This window comes from Melanostigma gelatinosum, assembly GCF_949748355.1.
Source record: "Melanostigma gelatinosum genome assembly, chromosome: 19".
In the NCBI taxonomy this organism is placed as follows: domain Eukaryota; kingdom Metazoa; phylum Chordata; class Actinopteri; order Perciformes; family Zoarcidae; genus Melanostigma; species Melanostigma gelatinosum.
The window spans coordinates 20,440,381-20,461,833 of NC_136652.1; the positions used below are offsets into that span (position 1 = coordinate 20,440,381).

The window sequence follows — 21,453 nt, forward strand, 5'->3', positions numbered from 1 at the left end:
GGTCTGTATTGGCTAACACTTTGAGCAAACAGAATAATTGGGATGATTTTTGCAACCATAAGAAAAGCCAACCAGCCCGTCGACATGCCTGTAATGTTCCGCAGCTCCTACGAAAGTCTTGATGTTGTTCGTTGCTCTCAAAGAAAGGACAATTGTACGTCGTAAACTCCTCGTCGACGCCCATTCTGATCCGAACACGTGCATGGTTGTTAGCCGTTCTTCAATGTCACGTACAGTCATGAAGTTTCCTCGTCCAACTGCCAATCAGAACACGTTGACACGCCGTGCGGAGGATTAATCAAAGAAAAGATTTCTTCTTCAAAATTCTATATTTTCACCAATGTTTGAGGAGATCCCGTATATTTAAAATACATTTTCCCTTTTGAAATGATGCAAAATGAGAATATATATGGACCCAACAGCTAAGACGAAACGAAGTGAATGTAACACAGACCAATGCGTTTTACTGTACTGGTTTTGATGTACGTGCGTTCTGAAGTTCTTCATTTACCTTCGTTCTCGTTTGTTCACTCTGGAAGTCTAATGTTTGAGAATGCTTTGTGCCGTTACCGTCCGTGACAATTGTACTCCGTGTGTGACTGTTGTAAATATGTCAAATATTGTGTTTTCTGTGTATGATTTTGTGTATACGTGTGTAAATATCCCTCTTGTACAATCGGTCCTACTTGTCTGTGTGCTCTGCTGATGTTGCATAATTCCACATCTGTGATGTTTGATATTTCATTTTTACGTGTGGCAAAGAGTTTTTTGTAACGTGAAATAAAAGATTGCAGATGATGGAGAGGCTGGATTACTCTGGAGATGTAGCGAAATAGATGTAAACTATTTTATGTTTATCCTAAAACATCAGACACGTAATTTATTGGCAAAACAATCCAATAGTTCCGATAGCAGCTGTTGTTGTGTTTCGATCGTTTTCCATGATCTTCAGCAGCAGATTGACTTCATATGTACAATTTAAAATGGGTTTTTTTCTTCAGTACTTTAGGAAAACAGCAGTTGACAAAACATTTGAATCTAAATATTTCAACACAAGTGGTGAAAGCCCGTCTGCTGATGAAGATCATGCGCTACGATCGAAAGCGCCACCAGCTGCTCTTTCCAAGGACCTCATTTAATATCTGCGCAAACATTCGTTTTAATGCAAAAACACTTTTATTATCTGTAACATTTTAAAAATGGCAACAGAAGAGAAGCCGCTGTACATTTTGATGCTTTTATGAAGTTAATGATGATGTCGTCATTCATGAGCGGTTATCATAACGGACGACGTTATCGTGACGTTTATTGAACAACATTCTGAAACCGTCTGAAAACGTTTTCAAACCTCTAATGAAACTCAGAGGAAAAGTGCTTCAGACGACTTCTAAACAACAAACAGCTGCTTCTGGATACAATAACATGTCACCATACAGCAGCTGCTCTAATTAAAGAACAAACCAAAACCTTTGAAACACCAGAATAACAACAGCAACAACAATTCACCAACTGGAGAAAAGAACCATGAAGAGAAATGCATAAATTTGTGGTTTATAAACACAGATACACTAAAAGAAAGTCAAGTATTTCCTCCCAGTTAAAAGCCTGAGTTCTTCTTAAAATGACAAAAGACAAATATGACCAATTAGAAAAACACAGCAGCAAAGACGGGCTTAAAGGAACAGTTCACGCAGAAACAATATGACAATTGTAAATCGTGCTTCTGAGAAAATCTGTGCAAACAGACTTCAACGGACGTCCAACGAAAGACAATCAAATAAAAAGGTTATAAAACGGCCAAAGGACAGAAGACCCCTGTCCAGCATCATCCAAGACCTTCTTAATCCAGTCGTAGGCTCGTGCAAATCCACACACAACAGGTTTTGCTGAACCATTGCACAACAAATTCCTTCATGAGAGGTTCGTCCAGAAAATGTCTTTATTCAGCAAAAGTTGAGTGAAATTAGGACACAACACTTGGATGATGCTGCACAGGACCGTTCTGAAACGTTTCCAGATATTTTATAAAGTCTGCTCTCCTCAACGTTCAACAGAGAACCTCTCTGGACCGTAGAGAGTCTGTGATGGTGGGAACTTCATACAATTAGTATTGTTTTGGGTGAACTATTCCTTTACAAGATACATTTTTTCTTGCTGCTGATGTTTTTTTAAAAATGCAGCGCAGTTCACAGTTTAAAACATCAACAGTAAAGTGGGAGGAGACTTTGGGGACAGAATCAGGAAAGTGTATCTTTAACGGTAAAATAAACGAGCAAACACAGAGATCGTTGTGCTCCGGACACTCGACCGGCCGAGCTGAACTACGACGCTGCCGTCCTCGTTGCTGCGCGCTCTTACGAGTAAGACCGAAGACACAAATTTAAAAAAAGCCGCGGTGGAATGTTTTACCGATTAAAAAACGTGAATGTTTACCGAGATTCTCGGTCCTTCCGTTGTGAGAACAGAAACAATCTAAGTTTGACGCAGAGAAGAATTATCAGTCGTGTCTGCTTTGCATTACCCTGAGAGAAGTGGGACAAACAGGACGCATGTTGTTGGAAAATCACCTTTTCAATAAATAAGTCTGTTGCACCGTTGACCACACCCCCCCGGTGATGTCACGGCGCACTGACACACCCTGAAGTACACTTCCACATCACCGTCGACAACTTTAACCACTAGATGTCAGCAGAACGACGACGACGTTGTTGTTGTTGTTGTTAATTTCAATTTAAAAAACGCTGCAGGTATTTATTACTTTTCCTGAGAGTGATTCCAGCTGATACTTTAATTTCTGTTTCCTTGGACTGCTGTCAAGAACGGATTCACCGCCACGTTTGCAACTTGCACGCCCAACGAGAGAAACCGGAGCAACCGAAACCCCGACGTGGACTCAATGAGCATCAGGTGAACGTTCAGCAAGGCACTTCACCTGCCAGCTCAGCAAATCTTCTTGGGAGCAAATAAACCGTCGCTTTCGATAAAAGGTTTGGAGCGGAACGAAAGGTGCGTCTGAGAGACATTAGGTTGGGAAGTAGAATGGTTTGTGGAGGTGGAAACTCTTCCCCGAGGCTCTCCATCTTTCAGGCAGAATTATAAGCACTGGTGTCGCTGGTCTTTAGGACACTTGAACCGAGATTGGGCCCAGTTGAAAAACAGCAGATGTATACTGTACGTGCTGTGGGAACATTCTTTTAATAATTCTTAAAAATACTGTGTTTGTGATCCACCTTCTGGTTCTGGAGTGAAGCTGGACTCCTGCTATAGCTCCTCCTGGTCTTTAGGGGAGTACAATGCATTGAACTGCTGGTGGTTCTCACTGATGATCTTCTTGGCCTGGGAGCTGTTCATAGCCCTCGCACAGTTTATTTTGACCAGCCCCGACTGGCCCCCGGACACCAACCAGGTATGGCAGCTCATGTTCGGGTTGAAACGCACCTGAGGAGAGGAGGAAGAACAAATGAAATCATAAATAACCTTTAAAACTTGGAGGACGCGTGCACGAGCTCATGGTCGAGAGGTTGCCTCACGTAAACATTCATGGCGCGCTAGGAGAGCTAGCAGCGTCGGTTAGCGATGAACTAATCAGCTAATCTACACGGAACTGCTCACAACAAGGTCTGTGGATCCTCTTGAGTAACCGGGTCGGGATTTCTGGAAAGAAACAACTCGGTTGATTGTTTTTTTAAATGCATCTTTTTGCCGCTTTGAGCACCACAAGCAGAGGCGTTCCAGTCCTAATGTATCGTATCACACGGCAACTCTCCCCAAAACACTCTGGTGAACTGTCCCTTTAAGCTCCGTTTATCCACCCAACAATCTTAAATTAAGGAAACTCTACAAATCTGGAATTCATGGCACAAAAAAAGGACAAGGACAGGTGTAACACGGTGCCATCAGCGTAACTAGTGACGTTTGTATTTTGCTCGAATCTCCTTCATCTTGAGTTCTAGAGTTAAATCAACTTGTTTTCAGGTGGTTTCCGTCCTCTGTGAGCTCTCAGCGAGTCGATATCACTGCCAGCTTCTTCCTCTTCTTCACTGACACTCATCTATTCCTCTCTTCATCACCATAACTCCTCCCGCTGTGCCTCCTCTTTTACCCCCCCCTCTATCTCTTCCCGACTCAGTCTCTTCCTCTTTAGAACCCATTTATCCCCTTCAGACAAAAAGAAAAACGGTCCACAAACCCGGCGGCGTTTTTTCCCATGAAGTGCCCGTCCATCATCTCGTGCCAGAGACCACGGAGGCACTCTTAAAATTAAACACATCAAATCCTCAAATGGCTGTTCTTCGTCTCCCCCTCCCTCCCTCCCTCCTACTGACGGTGACATTTTTCTCATTTTACACATCATTACATTCTGCCTGTCTTTATTGCTGCCCATCAGAGGACGAGAGAGAGAGAGAGAGAGAGAGAGAGAGAGAGAGAGAGAGAGAGAGAGAGAGAGAGGCTCTTCTTACATCTCTCACCTGCTTTTCCTTTCCTCACAGTGTTTCCTCCACTTCCCTCCTTTCTAACCTTGTGTTGCAGCACAAGTCTAACGACCGTGTGTGTGTGTGTGTGTGTGTGTGTGTGTGTGTGTAGATACCTTGTGTAGTGCACCTAAGGGCATCTCATCCATGTTCAGCTTCGTCTTCAGCTCCGTGTCTTTCATGCGTTTCCACACAGGTCGCTTCTCGCTCCGTGCGAAGGTCCGCTGGAAGTCGGATTATATGATGTTGTTACACGTGCTTCAATAACTAACGATGATTGTGAATGAAAAGACGGACTGTCAGTGGTGCCGACTTGGCGACTTTCCCGCTAGATTTAGCAACATCAGAGAGAGCGCTGCGAGCGACTTTCATTGTAAAAAGAGTGAGCAGCACTGGGCTGTGTTCTTTAGGTTGGATCCTTGCTCAACATTACCAACCCGAGGTCAGAACCAGAGGGAGGAAGTGGAAGCGGTTTGAATCGACCCACCATGTCGCTGTCGGTGTGCTGGAGCCAGCTTCTCTTCACGGCCTCTTTGTAAGTCTGGCTCTCCAGAGGAGGACGTTCATCCTTTCTCCCTCTTCCTCCATCTCTTCTGTTCTCGCTCCCTCCTGCGGATCCAGCATCCGGTCCTTCGGTCTCTCCTCCGTCCTGCTCTTCGACGGCATCTCCCTCCTCCTCCTCCTCTTCCTCGACTCCTCCCGTCTCTTGATCGTCGTCTTTGGTTGTCTCGTGAGGCACCAGAGACGTGAGGTAGACGGGCTGAAGACACCGGGGGCACGTTAATACAGTCGTGTAGCTCCTCTGAAAATGCTTTGTTGCATGTTTTAGCAGCAATGTAACGTACAATGTACAACAGCAAGAGCGGTAAACTTACAAAGCGTCTCTCCAACGTGCGTTTGATGTATTGAGGGATGATGCCGATCTGAGGTAAGATTGAGAGGATCACCTCCCCAAGGCTGTCCGCCGTCACCACACTGTTCAACCACTCGGTGTATGATACGGACTGCAACCAAGCGGGAAGAACACACAATCATCTGCATTAAGAGCTTTCTTCCCTTGTGAATATCGGGTTTATTTGGCGTTTCCTTCCAGAGATTTATTCAGAATTACAAAACATTTTTCCAACGTCAGAAAGTCCTTTTATGGTCCGGGTCAAACTGACCGACTGGCTAAGATGTTCTGGTACCGGACACATTTAACAACTGCATTTTGTTTAAAAGTGTTCGTTAAGACACCCGTGAGCGTCGCGCCCACATTTAAAGACGTTACTGAAGAGCGAAGCTGGTCTATCGTGCGCTCCGTGGCTGATTTTAAGGAAAGCCAATGACTGAAAAGATGGACGGTGGCGTCACGCTCACCCACAGAGTGGCGGTCCGGGGAATTGCGAAGATGGCGCGCAACTGATGGTCAAAGTAATGCACTCCCTGTGAACCGTACCTGAATAAAGAAAATACAACCAGCAGAGTTAAACAAAGAAAAGGAAAGAAGAGAAACATGGAAATCTCAGTTTGACTCTGTTCCAGAGCACTTAAAGGGGAAGCCCACCAGCCAGGACATCTCACGTTACAGACGTCCTGTGTCCAGCTTTTATACGGACATTAATGGACGTCGTACGTTGGATAACTTTAGTATTTTAGGGCAGACTATGTGAGATTGAAGGCTGAGGTGGCCTCTTGAATTTATACTGGTATTTCTATTGGAATAATCAGAATATCTGCATTTTGAAATCCTACAAGATGCTTGTGCATGCTGTCAATGATAGTTCTTAGAAAGAAAGAAAAATTGCAATCTCTCGTGACGGCGGAGAGGACAAAGAGAAGCCGCCTCACGGTGCGTAGGCGTTCTCCTGGGCCAACAGGACTCCGGGTGCATTCAGGGGCCAGTAGACCTCGTTGGTCAGGTAGCGTTTCTGGACTGTGATTGGATGGTAGAGCCTCCTCAGATCCCACGTCTTCACGTAGCGGTCTTCTCCTGCGGTCACCAACAGGTATCTGAGAGAGACAGAGGAAGAGATGACAAACTGTTCAGGTGGAAGAAAAAAGAAAAGTAGAACAGAGACAGAGAGAGACGTAGTTTCATCTCCTTCAACCGTTTAATTAAAGAGCGGTGATCCAGATGTGTGTCCTCTGGAGGATTCATCTTCTTATTCACGTACCTGGTTCAACTTCAGGTTAATACCTTTGCAGAAGATCAACTCAAATGATGAGAAGTGGACATGATGGATTAGTCCCAGAGATGAACTTCAAAGAGGAAAGTAGCTTCAGATATGCAACTTGAATACGAAACTGTATCTGCGTCACGATTGTTGAGGACGTTATACGTTAGTGCTTCTTCTATTGGTTGCAGCTCTATCCAAAGAGCTGATATCATAAAATATGAGTGTTTTACTACTTTGTAGATTTGTAGATTTCTCCTAAATTCACCCAAAGTTACCATGAGATCATGCCTCGTGTGCATACTGTTAAGGAGTCTGACCTGGAGGCGGGGCAGAAGGCCAGGGCCCGGACGGCGTTGTCGTGAGCCAGGAGGCATCGGTAGGGCAGCAGGCTGAGGGACTCAGACTCTCGCAACCGCAACAGCGGCGACTTTGTGGCCAGATCCCACAGACCTACGACACCTGGAGACAGACAGAGAGAACGTGACGCACTAGACGAAACAAAGGCAGAAAATACCGGCGCAAAGTAACCTGAAAAATACTGCAAAACGTGTGAAAACACTTCATGAAGACAGTGGCTGAAACGAATACAGAGGCAGATGAACCTGAGGGGGTTTAGACTCTTCATCCGTTTGTTCCGTCAAACGCTGAACCAATTAATCAAGAAAATCAATTCACACCGTCATAGAATCCAACGGCCATTATATTGTGAGGTTTCTCCGGCAGCCAATCCATGGACAGCACTTGTCCACTCTTCTCATGGCGAGGGGCTTTGAAGGAGCCCAGCTTCAGCGTCAACACGCCCTCTGCCTGCAGAACACAGGAGCCGTCAAACGTCACGTAAACACCAGCGCTGGATATTATATCGTCATATACTTCATATATATATCTATATATATATAGATAGATATATTGAGTAGGCCTACCTGGTAAATCGGCAGCTGTTTACTGTCTTTTCCTGCAGAGAGAAACATGAACCACACTTTATGTTTTATGATTATTGGTAATGATGACAGAACTAAGCATATGATGCAGTGAGAACAACAATAACAACAACATGGGGACAATGATCTTTAGACAGTCTCTCCTGGACGGTTCTCATAACGCTGCACTCAGTTGTTCACATGAAACATGACAGAATAAAGTTGTTTATGGTATATTATATTGTTATGCATATTCCGTTTATGTTCTCTGTAATATTGTGACGTTTTAATAGTATATAAGTGGAGGCTTCAAATAAGCCCAGCTGGCTTTTTGCCTCTTCCTGCTCTGTGATATTATTGTCTCTGTTATTTTTGTTTATTTTATTGTTTAAATTGTGCAAAATCAATAAATTAAACAAAAACAGAAAGGAGGTAGAAGCTCCACACAGCTGGCTGATCACTGTGTGTGTGTGTGTGTGTGTGTGTGTGTGTGTGTGTGTGTGTGTGTGTGTGTGTGTGTGTGACACGTTTTACAGCAGTCGGTCCAACAGACGGACCGACGCGCCGACTCTGAGCTGCTGGACGTTAAGAACCACTTCAGAGGTGCTTCTGCCCCGACGATCACTGCTGTGGTTAATAGGAGGGAAAATCCAATCACTAAAAAAATAAAAAGGCCGTTCCCCATCATTAGTTTCCTCCTCCCAGAGTCCAGATCAATACGCTGTCCTCACTGTTCAGCACCTTCCATCAACTCGCCTCAGCCTTTAGGAAAACACACACTCACACTTTTACACCGTCTGACGAGCTCAATCAAGTCCTGACCTTTAACCTCGTCCCAGACCAAGGTTCAGACCCGGGTCGACCCAGACTTCACAACCCCGAGCTGAGTCTTAGGTCTGAAACGGCTTTCCACATTTCAAGATGCACCGATCGATCGATCGGATGCCGATCTAGACCGGACATTTACACGCGTGTGTGTTTGTGACACAAACCACTTGTGTCAGTAAGTGAGGAAGACACTTTTTCTGTTAAAGTGTCAATAAATAATCATAAATACATCTGACGTTACCGTCACATAAAGCTCGTCCGGTATTCAACCAGTGAACAGTTTAAACCGTAAGCTCAGCATTCAAAGGCCTCGACTGAAGCCTGACAGCAGATTGGTTCTCGTGGTGAATATTAGTACAACACACGATAAAAAGCACTTCATCTGGGCTTCACTGTGCCCCCCCCCCCCCATGATGATTGACAGAGTCGGGATACAAGAGGTGTCAGCTACTCGACCTCAGATTCATGGCTCCTAACACTGGCTCAGCGATGCATCTTCTTTGTCATTTCAATTATAGATCCTTGTCTGACGGAGAGCGGCGCTGTAAATTATGTGCGTTCACTACGCAGTCTCGCTTTCTCCCTTTTGTCTTTTTCTCACCCCCCCCCCCCCCCCCCTCCTCCTCCTCCTCCTCTTCTGCAGCATTTAACAGCCTCCTCCTCATTCATTCTGGTGACTGGACGGACAAAAGCCATTTATAATTATCTGTCGCAAACAGCACTGCTGGAGAAAAACCAGGACACACACACACACACACACACACACACACACACACACACACACACACACACACACACACACACACACACACACACACACACACACACACACACACACACACACACACACACACACACACACACCTTTAACCCCGTCCAAGCCAATTTCACCTTTAACCCATTCAGTTGAATTCCCACTCGTGCTCATGTAAGATAGCTAATCTGCATTCAATTGGTGCTGCTCGTGTCAGGCTATAAGAAGCTGTGAACACAGCGCTCTGGTCTTTTGTTCACTTGGTTGGAAGCACCCTCACCCTCTCCGTCCCGCCGCCTCCTCTCTGGGGCCGGTCTGCCCTCAAAGGACAAGTTGAGTTGATGAAAAAGGAATTTGTTTTGCTCGCAACATAAACTCCAGGTCAGCAGCTCAAAGTTAAACGTGACAGCAGAGTCGTATGTTGAAAGCCTATAGAAATAAACACCCTACCTGAAAACAATAAATACAGTCTTTGGTTTTAATAATGACTGAACATTGCTTTTTGTTCATGAATTATCCATAATTAAATTCTACTTTAACATGTTAACATTTGTTATTCAGCACTTAACTTACAGCCTGGTTGAGGTCAATCACTCATTTTAAAGGTATTTTGTTCTATATTTTACACTTCGTATTGGCGCTAAATGAAAGGTCAGAGGATCACCAAAGTCTCTGGGATTCATCCTCTGGGGAACATTATTGTTGGCACCAAAGTTTGTGCCGATGCAACTTGTCGATGTAAAGATATTTAACTTGATCAGCGGGTCGCCAATTTGCTGAATTTCTACCGTTGTCTTTTATATCTGCAGTACACCTTTGGGCCACACGAGGGAGTGTAGATGTTTTCAATAACACACAGCAAATGTCATCTATCGAATAAAATATAAAACATTTTAGAGGCTTTTGTTTCATCAGACTCGAGACTTCTTGAAATCGCGGCTGTGACTCGGTTTGAAAGCTCAGCATTAGATCAAGTCGTCTGTGTGTTCAGCAACCGTTCTATCCAATAACGCTGACCTATGGTTGGAAGCAGCGGGCTGATGGAGGAGCTCGACTGAAGCCGGAGCCAATGACCCACGGCTACAAAACAAAATGGAAACCAGACTCCATGAAGCATCGGGGTAAAGAAAAAAAGAAAAGCTTGGAAATGTCAGGTTCTATTTGGCTTTTTATGTCAATATTGCAAAACCAAGCCAAGTGTAATAGAGTCTGTTGTTACCCAATATACTGTGTATGATTTTAATATTAGCGCCTATGATGGTGTCCTTAAATCGAAGTAAACTGTGTGTTTTTGCACATTTATAACTCCCTCTTTTACGTGTCATACAATAAATCAAGGCGAGTGAAGCAGTTTCTTAAAACCTGCATTCTCTCTCATGTCCACCAGGGGGCGACTCCTCTGGTTGTATAGAAGTCTTTGAGAAAATTACTCTACTTCTCTCTTGATTTATGTTGTTTTACAAATATAGGCGCAACGCGGTTGGTTGATGGCTTTAAGTGTGGTGCAAAAAACAAACCCCCCCCCCCCAAAAAAAACATTTGCTTAATATTCACGTTCTGTGTGAGAGTATTCATGACAAAAAAACAAATGTGAAAAAATATATTGATGCAAATAAATTGCCCTCGGTGTGAAACAGTCAATTAATGGAGCTGATGTTCACGTTTGATCAAAAATAAATACAAACTTAACTTAATTTAATTCAGAGGAGATATGTGGTGGTTTAGGACTGTGAGAGTATAATTAAATGTACAATAAAAAGTAAATTCAGCAAGACATACTGGTCGTTCTTCACTGAATAGAATGTCGCTATCGCTCTACAAGCAGCGACATCAGCCAACCGCCGAGCTGCACCAGAGAAGATACGCCGCAGAACACAGCGCTTAGTGGGTGGAGGGGGGGCGGGCGTGTCCGCTGCGATGCAATGAAACGTGTGAGAGGTGGGTTTTATACGAGAAACACGACCATCTTAGACTGGTGCAGTGTTTAACCAGATTAGCCTGCGCACACGCACACACACACACACACACACACACACAGACGCGTGCAGACATAACCGTGGTCCTGTGTTTGATGGATGTGGCGGATAAGATCGCCATTAATCTCATTCATCCAGTCTTCTATCAGCAGAGCTCCGTGAGCTGGACCAGAGGCTCCAGGTCCTCTAATGTCAGCATATACTCACACACTCCTGGAGGGCATTATGTGTGTGTGTGTGTGTGTGTGTGTGTTCAAGTGCTTCAGAGGAGCAGTTAACTGTTCAAGCTGCTTTAAACAGTTTGATGGACCCCCCCCCATTGTCCTTTTATTGAACACGAGATCCGGTCCAGTTACTGTCCGTGTCCGATACGATGGATGATTCTGAGACCGATGAATCAGGTTGTGTAAAAGGCTGTAGCCTGAAACCCTACTGCTCATCAATTCATTCTTATTTTGCCATCAATAAAGCCAAATATTCTTTGGATCAAGCGTCTGTTGTAAGAATTTGATGTTTCTTCTCTGTTTTATATCAGCCTAAACTGAATATATTCAGGTTGTTGTCTTTTGGTCGGATAAAAGAAGCAATTTGAAGACGTCATCCTGGGTTTTAGGAGGTTGTGACGGACATATTTCCCTATTTTCAGACAATTAATGAATAGAGAATAATGAATTAATAATGAATATGATAATCAGTCGAGATGAGGCTGTGTTTTCTACGAATATTTATCGACGTGGTTGTAAACAGACTTCTTCTTCTACCTCTATAATTCCACCGGCCTCAAAATCTTCACTCGTTTAGAAATAAACGACGTGTTGCTCAAATTGGTTAAATTAGATAAGTGGTCTCTGGATTATTGGACTCGTGGTCAGAATATGGATGAGAGCGCTGAGTGAGACTCTTAAGACGAGATGGAAGGATGCAGCAGTGAGCGGATACAGAAACACAACACAGATGGATTTGTCCTTTTTTTTAAAAACCTATATTTTTCATTCGGTCTCTTAGTTTCTTCGTCGTGGTGCGTGTGAAGAAACAGAGTAATGGAGGTGTGCAACACAAATAACAACCAGCCGTTGGGTGGGGTTCAGCGAGATGTGAACGAATCCGTAGTCCAGCTGTTGCCATGATCTGAAAAGCACCGCTGAGACTCTGCTTTACTGCATCCTGACTCCAGGCTGCATCAAAGACACCACTGCCCTCTACTGACCACAGGACGCACTTCATGTCCTGGGTGTCAGGGTTGTGCGTCATTTCTGCTGCTTTAGGAAAACAAACCTGCCGCTTGACATTCCCAGTCTTACCAGTTTCCTTCTTGCTGGAGTGCAGAGCGTCCGGGTGGGGCAGGCTGTAGATGGTGACCACACTGGTGGAGGTGGCGACCGCCAGAAGACCCAGTCTGGGCAAGAACGGAGCCTTTCAGGCGCAGCGGGGGATTTAAAATGTTTTAATGTATTTACATTGTGACATTAGTCTTCAGTATTCTACTCTCATGTTGGTGGAACACCTCCTCACCTTTCTGCCACAGCTGGGGAGCTCCCAGCCTCCTGCAGGACACCACTTCAGAGCCCAGATGAAGCCTTCGCCCTGGGCCAAGCCGTAGGCCAAGGCCGGCTGAGAGTCCGGCCTGCAGGGACGGAAGAGACGCGTCTCATTCAAAACGAAAAGGAGGTGGAAGCCACGCGAAGCAAGGAACGAGCGCGCCCACTTCAGCTCTACCTGCTGTCGTACTCCAGCGTGCCCAGCTCCCACAGCTGGACGAGAGCGGCTCCGCCGTGCGTCTTGTTGACGCAGTGCTGGTCGTCCATCCCTCGATGGCAGGCCAGAGCGACGTACTGGGAAGCCGGAGCACCGTCGGGTGTGGGACACCACTCCATAGCCCACACCGGCCCACCCGCATACAGCAACATGTCCCAGCGATCCGGGTGAGCGGGCACCGCCGTGAACCTGGTCAGAGACATAAACAGATCCGTAAACAGATGCATCATGAAGGAGCCATTACGAGTGGAACAAACTCTTCCCGAGGCGTCTCCAGCCGGTCACACATTCGTCTTGTAAAGTGGTAAATGTGACTTACATTTGTTTTTCTGTCATGATATTTCAAAGCGTGGCTCCTTCTAACCTGCTGAGTCTCTGCAGAGGCGTCTGCTCCTTACCGAGGCCTTCTCGGGACACTCTGAAAGCAGCCGACTGAAGCTCCTGAGGAAGGTACTTCTCCACGTCGCTGACGAACACATGAGACACACAAACCTTCAACCATCACTGCACAGAAAGTAGAGCAGCGTGGGGAACGCTCACGTGCACTATACGTGCACTAAAAGCACGCACGGGCCGGCCCGTCTGCGTCAACAAAGCACACAAAAGCTCTGATGCCAACACACACACAGAGGGAGCGTGACCTCATTCTACACATCACTCCTCTTCATCTTCACGCAGATAACAGTTGTTTGCTGCTACATTAACATCGCATTACATCTCTGTCCTGTAGAAAACGTTATCGTCTCAATGATTACAAACACAAGTTAGAGGTGAACTACCTACCTGGGTGGAACGAGGTTCCAGACACTGGTGGAGGGGACCCACTCTGGGAACACCCAGCTGCTGTAGTGCTCCTCCCGGCTGGAACACACACACACACACACACACACACACACACACACACCCACACACACACACACACTATAATACGTTTCTGGGTTGTTTTGCACACGAGAGTCAGTGAATTTGTGGAATAATATGGCGGCTGAGTTCGTTTATTACGTTATTATTACGCGTGTGGTTTGAGAAGAAGACGACAGTCGTGAGTGAAGCTACTTACAACTTCTTGGTCGTCTTCATGGCGTCCCAAACCGTTTTCATGATGTTGGTCGTGAGCCCGTTGGGGGTTTTGGCATTCGGGACTCTCTGCAGGAAGAGAAGGAGAAGAGTTTATAGTTTTATTTCTTCAGTAACAGTTCTGCAGAGATCTAAAGTTTGTCTTAAAGAACACCGAGCCTCCGTATCTCGATATGCGATCACAGCCAATCAGAACGAAGCAGAAGATTCTACTAACACTCTTGTGGACATGAAAAGAGGCTGGACTTCTTCCATCGGTCCCCGGGTCAGAGTCTGAGTTCTCTGACTCCCCTTCGTCTTCCATCTCCTCAACATCCTCTTCTTCAACACCTGGAACGAAGTCCTCATCTTCGGCAGCATCGCTGTCACAACGTTTCCTCTTTTGGCCTTTACGTCCTGCACGAAGGAAAAGAATTCTCAGTGTTCCTGTCAGTACGTAGTGAGCTTCACTGCTGTTAGTGCTGTTAGTGCAGGGTGACTGTCGGTTCATGTGAGTTTAGAATGCAATATATCGATACGTCATGACACACACACACACACACACTTGTCCGGTGAGCGTATCGTCCTACGATGTGATCTCTATCGATGCTGAGTGGTTGCTGGTGCATTGGGAGAACGAGGCGGCGCTCAGCATCAGTCAGCTGGTGGTGAGAGGTGGAACTGTACCTTTGCTTCCTTTGAGGCTCCTCCGCTCCGTCACCGAGTGTCTGGGGGAGATTTCACTGTCGCACTCTGGCTGGGAGCCGGACTCATCACTGGGATGGTTGAGCACTTCTTTTGCCAAAATGTGGAGGTACTTCAATGCCCTGGAGAAACATTTTAAATACAGAATAACTACATTACCCTGAGATGATGTGGATGCATGGAGAACGTCTGAACTTGCAGCCGCAGTACCTCTACGTTTAACTGACTTTGCGAGTGTAAGCAGGTCGAATGAACGCAGCTTACGCTTTAGCAGCACCTCTCCTGTGGCGCCCACTCGGTGTGGTCTCCTCCTCGGCTTCTATCGGAGGATCCTCTTGAGCCGCCTCACACGGGGGTTCTGCAACCGGTTCCATCGCAGGCTGCTTCCTCACATACTTTCTCTTTGGCTTTGGCGTCCCATTTTCCAGCTGCGCCGCGTCTACAACCCCACCCTCCCCATCGGTGTTGCGAGTTTTCTTGACGGGAGTTTTCTTGACGGGAGTTTTCTTGGCGGGAGTTTTCTTGGCGGGAGTTTTCTTGGCGGGAGTTCTTTTCGCCGGGGTCCTCTTGGCTCTCGTCGCCTTTTTAGGGGTGTCCTCCGAGGGTTCCCCATCGGACTCCCGGGGCGATCCGTCGGTAGCTTCTGGTTCCACGTCTTCGGCCTGTTGTCCGGCGTTCTCAGCTTTGCCACTCTTTGCCGGAGTTCTTTTAGAAGCCGCTCCTCTGTCTCCTCCCGACCTCGTTCTTCGTGTTTTTTCTCGGGCACTTTGCACATCAGACGGATCATCAGTTTCATAATCACAATATTTTGTATTTTTCCTCCGTTGCCGTCCTCTGGAGCTGGGTGTTAAAGCTGACGGCTTCTCTTGCCCTGCGTGGACAGTGACGTTATTACTGCACAGGTATACAAAAATATATCAAAAACACAGTTCAGAGACGATAGCTTCACTGAAAGTGTGCACAACTTTCACCAAATGTTACTCTTACAGATACATATGGAAGGTGAACTGAGCACAAACGTGTAATTCATGCTCCTGAATTAGCAAGTTCTGCAAACGAATGAATCATTTTTGCTCTCAAATGAATCATTGACGCACAAAAATGAATGCATGCGCTTGAATTAATCACCGAACACACAAAACAACAACAATACAACAGCAAAATGAAATAATAGATGCTGCACAAGATGAACACAACGCTGCATCAACTCAAAGCAGCTTCCAAGATTAGAAAAGGAATTCATTTTGAGGAATTAATTCAGAATTCACGCCCACACAGCGGCCGTCCTGCTCCTCCAGAGTCGGCAACAACCTGTAAATCCAGTTTCTACTGCAACAGTATCATAAATGACTCATGTTTTCCCTCCATGACACCTTTGTAATAGATAGGAACCTCATGCGTGTAAATGTTACGCTCTGTATCACCTTGTCCAGAGTCAATGGGATCCATCGGCCCGGTGGTTCTGGTGCTGGTTCAGTCAGAAGCCTCCTCGTGCATGGAGCAGGTGTCTTCTCACTAATACAACACAAATCAAGACATGTTATGAACAACATCTGAGGATGTAGTTGTAGTTCAAACAAACACATGAAGATGCAGTTGTGAACGGTGACGTTATACAGTGATTGTACACATGCACTAATATTTCATCACACTTCAGTGTTTCCTCTTTTTCTGGACTGACTGACTCAAAGTTGTCAGTTGTAAAGACGGTGAATGATGACCTGAGAGGTCTTTATTGTGTTTTTACACCTCGAGAAGTAGTTTAGAAACACTTACTGTGGAAACATCGCGTTATCTGACACCACTGAACCAAACCTCATTGGGTTTTGTGATAGTTTTATGTTTTATTCCGCATTCTTCAGTGTGAATCGGTGATAGACAGATATATGACTATACTTGTCATATGTTAACCACCCATCAATTCGGCATATGTTTCAGATATCACACATGCAAGTACCAAGTTATTCAAGTGGTTTGCAGGCTTGCAGTCCTGCAGCGAGTATGCTATTGAGCTAACACCGCACAGCTAATGCTAAACGTGCTAAAGTGGGCAGTGGAGTGTGAGCGCTTCCTGCACCGGCGTTCAGTAACGTGAACCCTCTTCACATCGGCCGGTAACGTGGAGGACGTTTCGGGTTACACGTCCGCTGGTGGCCATTAAAAGCTTACCCTGCGTGCAGCAGAGGCTCAACTCCTCGGTGGCGAAGGCTGAAACGCGTCGTAACCCGGAGCCGAGACGCCTGCGTTTGGCTCCTCGGGATCGAATCCCAACCTCGGCGGAAGATCTCGCGGAGGATCGAGGGAGCCGCGGACGTTACCGGACGTGTCCAGCCGTTAACGTGTAACTAAAATATGAACATCACACGCGCCGTGTCCACTGATTCCGGTTTGGCTGAAAGTCGTTTTGTGCTCGCATTTCGACCGCCATGTTACTGTACCGGCATGGTGACCCACACCGCCCCTAGCGGCAGAACACAGAACGACACCGGCGCACTGCTGTAGCAGTCGCGAGTTCATCCCTCAGAATAACCAAATATTAGGATTACAAAATTTAAATAAAATAAAAAACACATTAAAGGCCACCGCACAAACATCCTGAGCAAATAACAGCCACAGTCATAATTCAATTAAATACGAAACTATTACAATTTTCCTTTTAAAATCCATATGCAATGTGTTTGCTGGTTCTCTCAACCACAAATAACTCCTGGGTACAGAGTCTCTTCCACACTTGCAAGATTCATTTTATTTTACGATCACCATTCCAAACAAATCAGCATTTAAAAAATATATATATTTGGCAAAACATGAGGTTGCTCCAAGGACGGCTATGAGTGGGTCAGGTTATTAATGCTCCCAAAAGCCTCCCAGAAACAATGAAAGATGATTTCCCAATATCAGTGTGTGCAACCTTTCCCTGGAATAATAGAGTCGGTGTAACGTTTTAGAAAATGTTATTTAAGTAAACATGCCCCCAGTGACTGTTATTTGATATCATTAGATTATTACTCGTGCAATGATGCAACAACTGTTCGTGGTTTTCTTTGGCTTCAGTTGATTTTAATATTTATATTTATGTTATTTAGTTCTTCAAATTATCTTCAGTGCAGAAAAAAGACACACTTCCAATTTCTCAAAGTACTTCAGGTTGTTCAGAGTAAAATTTAAGTCTTTAAAGAAGGTGAAGTTACTGTAAATAAAATTATCTGAACTCTGAAAGAGGTCATTCTGCATAACGAGCACTTTCACTTTTGAAACTTATATTTAAGTACATTTTGCTAAAAACACTTATGAATAAAATTCTGAATGCATTAAAAGTTGTACTTATAGTTTTACGTATCTTTTACTCCGTGGCAAGTAAATAATCCAAATGTTTATTTCACTTCTGCCAAACACAAACACTTCATAACACGTTATTAAACATCATGTAAAAATATATTTGAATGTGTAAAAGCATATGAATATTAATGATCACTCATAAAATAATCATAAAGGCAGTTTTTATCTTCCATACACTGTAATTTCATATTACTAAAACACTTATATTCTATTCCATTGTATTTGTTTTTGTCTGAAACACGAGCTCAGATGTTCTTGTTACTGAAGACACAACATGACCATGAATTACACTTTTAATCATCTGTGTGGTTATAACAATGCTGGTATGAAAAAAACATATTAAATGTACAGATTAGTAACATAAATTCAGCTGAGCTCATAACTAGTTCACCTTGAACATGAACGATGTCGCACACGATGGAAGAAAAAGAAAATGAAGTGTTTATGTGTGTGTTTACAAACGATACACGACTGCTAACTGAACCTTTATTCAGATCGGGTCTAGATTATGTTTACTTTCTGGATGATGATGATGATGATGATGATCATGGGGGCACAAGACATCAGAACTTTATTTTCATTCCTCATTAATTTACTGTACGGTTAATAACACAACTCAGCCCCCAGTATTTGGAAGTATTTGTCACTAGTACTCTATTGTCAAAATAAACGGGTGACCATTGATAAAATCAAATGTAATAATGTAGCCGTTTTGGTTCTATTGCAGACAGTAGACAACAACTCCTGCTGGCACTAAAGCACAGTTCTTTAACAACACAGGCTCTCAGTAACTCTGGATGACAGATCGTCGCTCCTGCATTAAGAAGAAGAAGAAGAACTAAAGTAACAGCAGGAAAGACCACGAGGTGCAACTGAAAACAACAAGTTTCACTTCTTACTGGTATGGTGTTGAGCAACGTTCCGCTCAGAATACCGACGCTCGGGCTTTGAGGAGAACGTCGCTGAAGATTTGGTCACAAGCGTAAGTGCACATGGGAAGTATTTCACCGTTTATGAACTGAGACAATAATTAACAGGAAAACAAAACAGCTTCAAAGATTTCTATTCTTTGCTCGTTTCTGGTTACAGGATGCAGTTTTAGTACCTTTTGTTGATTTGGTTACAACCAATAGACACACGTTACTATGGTTAGACATTGCTTCATTTCAGGAGACCACCACCTACAGTGATAAATAACAGACTTACCTTATCAACATTATTATTAAGTGTTAAAAACTGTAGAGAGGAAAAGACAAAGAGTTTAACACACTTGTGAGGTCATTTTTCCTCACAGTAACTTTAAAGAAAATAAAACAAAAGACGTCTTAAACAGGCGGTTTAACGCGTGGATGCACTGCGCTGCCAGGTGTTCACAAAGGGATCGTTGCATGTTCTCCACCGCTGCCCGACATCCACTCTGAAATATATAGAAATCCTACTTTTGGAAATACTTCCCACGTACAAGGAGGTTTTCTATTTTAAACTCTTCCAAAAGGCATCTGATGGAGGGGAGTGAAGGCTGAAGCACTTTAAACAGAACCAGTCACATACTTTGTTAAAGGGTTCTCGTCTTTGAACGTTTCAAATGATGAATTATGTTTTGTTTTAAGAGCACAACAAAGGGGAAACAAAATACAGTATAAATGCAAAAGAAATTGTAAAAAAAAACAAACATACAGAATAGTGTTAAAACATCACAAATGACTGACGAGCATCCATAACCTTACGTCACTACAGTAGATACATAATGCAGAGTACATAAACATTAGGCTACATGCTATATGTTAAATATTCTGTGATGAAAACATTAAGGTCTTTGCAGAATGAACAGAACGGGTGAAATGCTTTGTGCGGTCACCTGCAGTCCATGAACGAGTGGACCGTCACATGCCTGTGCTTTATCTTACTTTGTTTCCCTGCAGACTAAACTCCTTGTTTGTGGAATGTTTAAAACTGATTTTCTTTTTAAAACCCATCTTGTGGTATTCTTCATCAAGCTCAGGTCAAATGATGACAACAGCTGAGGAAGAGTAAACGATTTCAAGTTTCACAGAAAGCGAGAGAGTGGACGTTGAATGAAATAACAAAACATTTATTACTGCAAAATAAAGATTCTCACATGTTCTTCACACTCCGCCGGAGTCCATTTTAAACTGACTGATGCTGCTTTTTTAAAAGGAATAGTAAAAACATTTTGGGGAAACAAGCAGAACTGGGACAAAGAGCGCGCGGACGAATCATGAAATTGTTAATAATTTAGGGGCCGAGCTAGCTGGAGACGCTCTGCACAGAAGTACCGACTTGCGGTTGTGACTCTGGAAGCAGAGCGTCCGTCCACTCATCAGACAGTTGGTGGTTCGGATCCCCGGCGCCTGCAGTCTACAAGTCAAAGAACAGAAAGGTGCCTCATCAACACAGTCCACTCATTTGCCATCCACCGGGTGGACGAGTGAACCGTTGTTCTGTACAAGTTGATCTTCCTAAAGTTTTAGCCAGTTAGAGTATTTCCCAAGCTGTCGAACGGTTGCTTTGCTGAGATGAATGCGCGTTAACTTGTCGTGCGATCGCTCTTCGTGTGTAATTTGCCTGTTTAAACTCTTGGAACTGCACTGGAAGCACAACTCAGACGTCGCCCACAAGCTGCCAGCAGACTTGGCTCATGGAGGGCAGCTATGAAGCAAAGTCGCATTCACTGTCAAAAAAATAAATCAACATTTAGTCAGAATCTCACTGGTGAAACGTTGTTACAGGAAGGGGCCACGGTGAGATGAAGCCTTTTTCTGTTGAACTCTACCGGAAAAAGTGACACTTCAAACAGAATTGAACCCAGAAAAGGCCAATCAGTTACATAAGAGTGAGCGCGAAGTTATGCAGATCATACTTAAGAGGCACAAAATCTTTTCAGAGAGACGAGTCTAATAAAATACTTCACTGGAGCAGCCTCTCCCAGAGTGAAAGGATTCCCCATTAAAGGGTCAACATAGAAAGACAGGAAGGGTTCATCAAAAGAATGAGACACATTTAAAGAATCTGTTGCAGATAAACACACAGATAAAACGCTACACTACAGTTTACTCAAGGCTATACAATGACAACCACAGAAACAGCCTCTGGACCAGGAGAGTGTGTGTGTGAGTGTGTGTGTGTGTGTGTGTGTGTGTGTGTGGTCTCACATCCACGCCGACTCTGTGAGGTTCTTTTGAAGGTTTCCGTCGTCATCTTCTAATCATTTTTTAAAGCCGTAAATAGCAGCTCAGTCGTCAGCCGCCTCCTCACCGGGTCGTCTTGTGGAGAACCAGTTCTACGTCTCAGCGAGTAAAGCAGGGACGGACACTCCGTGGTGTCTTCGTCTACCTCTGACGCACGACGACGTTTGTATTTGTAAGTGTTCCTTTGTGCCTTCCCAGCCTCGGGGAGGGGCTCCATGATGCCCGGACGTTTCAGATTCCACTGGTCGATCCGTCTCTGCCTGTCCCGCTGCTCCACCTC

The 21,453-nt window shown here is 44.6% G+C and overlaps 1 protein-coding gene across 1 annotated transcript; it reads right to left on the reverse strand.

Moving 5' to 3' along the window:
• Positions 1-1,228: 1,228 nt before the first annotated feature.
• Positions 1,229-16,945, reverse strand: gtf3c2 (general transcription factor IIIC, polypeptide 2, beta). The gene is made up of 20 exons (XM_079290661.1): positions 16,795-16,945; positions 16,050-16,140; positions 14,890-15,496; positions 14,608-14,747; positions 14,159-14,337; positions 13,925-14,010; positions 13,648-13,725; positions 13,229-13,330; positions 12,826-13,053; positions 12,622-12,733; positions 12,411-12,522; positions 7,555-7,586; positions 7,309-7,438; positions 6,949-7,090; positions 6,303-6,464; positions 5,832-5,910; positions 5,348-5,476; positions 4,960-5,232; positions 4,589-4,696; positions 1,229-3,438 (listed from the first exon to the last, which is right to left on the reverse strand). Exons 2-20 carry the CDS (start codon positions 16,072-16,074, stop codon positions 3,262-3,264), a joined length of 2,901 nt encoding a protein of 966 aa, XP_079146787.1. The 5' UTR covers positions 16,075-16,140; positions 16,795-16,945; the 3' UTR covers positions 1,229-3,261.
• Positions 16,946-21,453: the final 4,508 nt, after the last annotated feature.

Bases quoted from the DNA above. Each gene is read 5' to 3' on its own strand.
- gtf3c2 (XM_079290661.1), bottom strand. From the start codon at position 16,074: ATGGATCCCATTGACTCTGGACAAG. The intron at 12,523-12,621 runs GTGAGGAGGTGT...TGCGCCTGAAAG, and splicing joins TCCCCAGCTGTGGCAGAAAG to GCTCCGTTCTTGCCCAGACT. The intron at 7,091-7,308 runs GTGTGAATTGAT...GTCTGTCTCCAG, and splicing joins GGCCGTTGGATTCTATGACG to GTGTCGTAGGTCTGTGGGAT.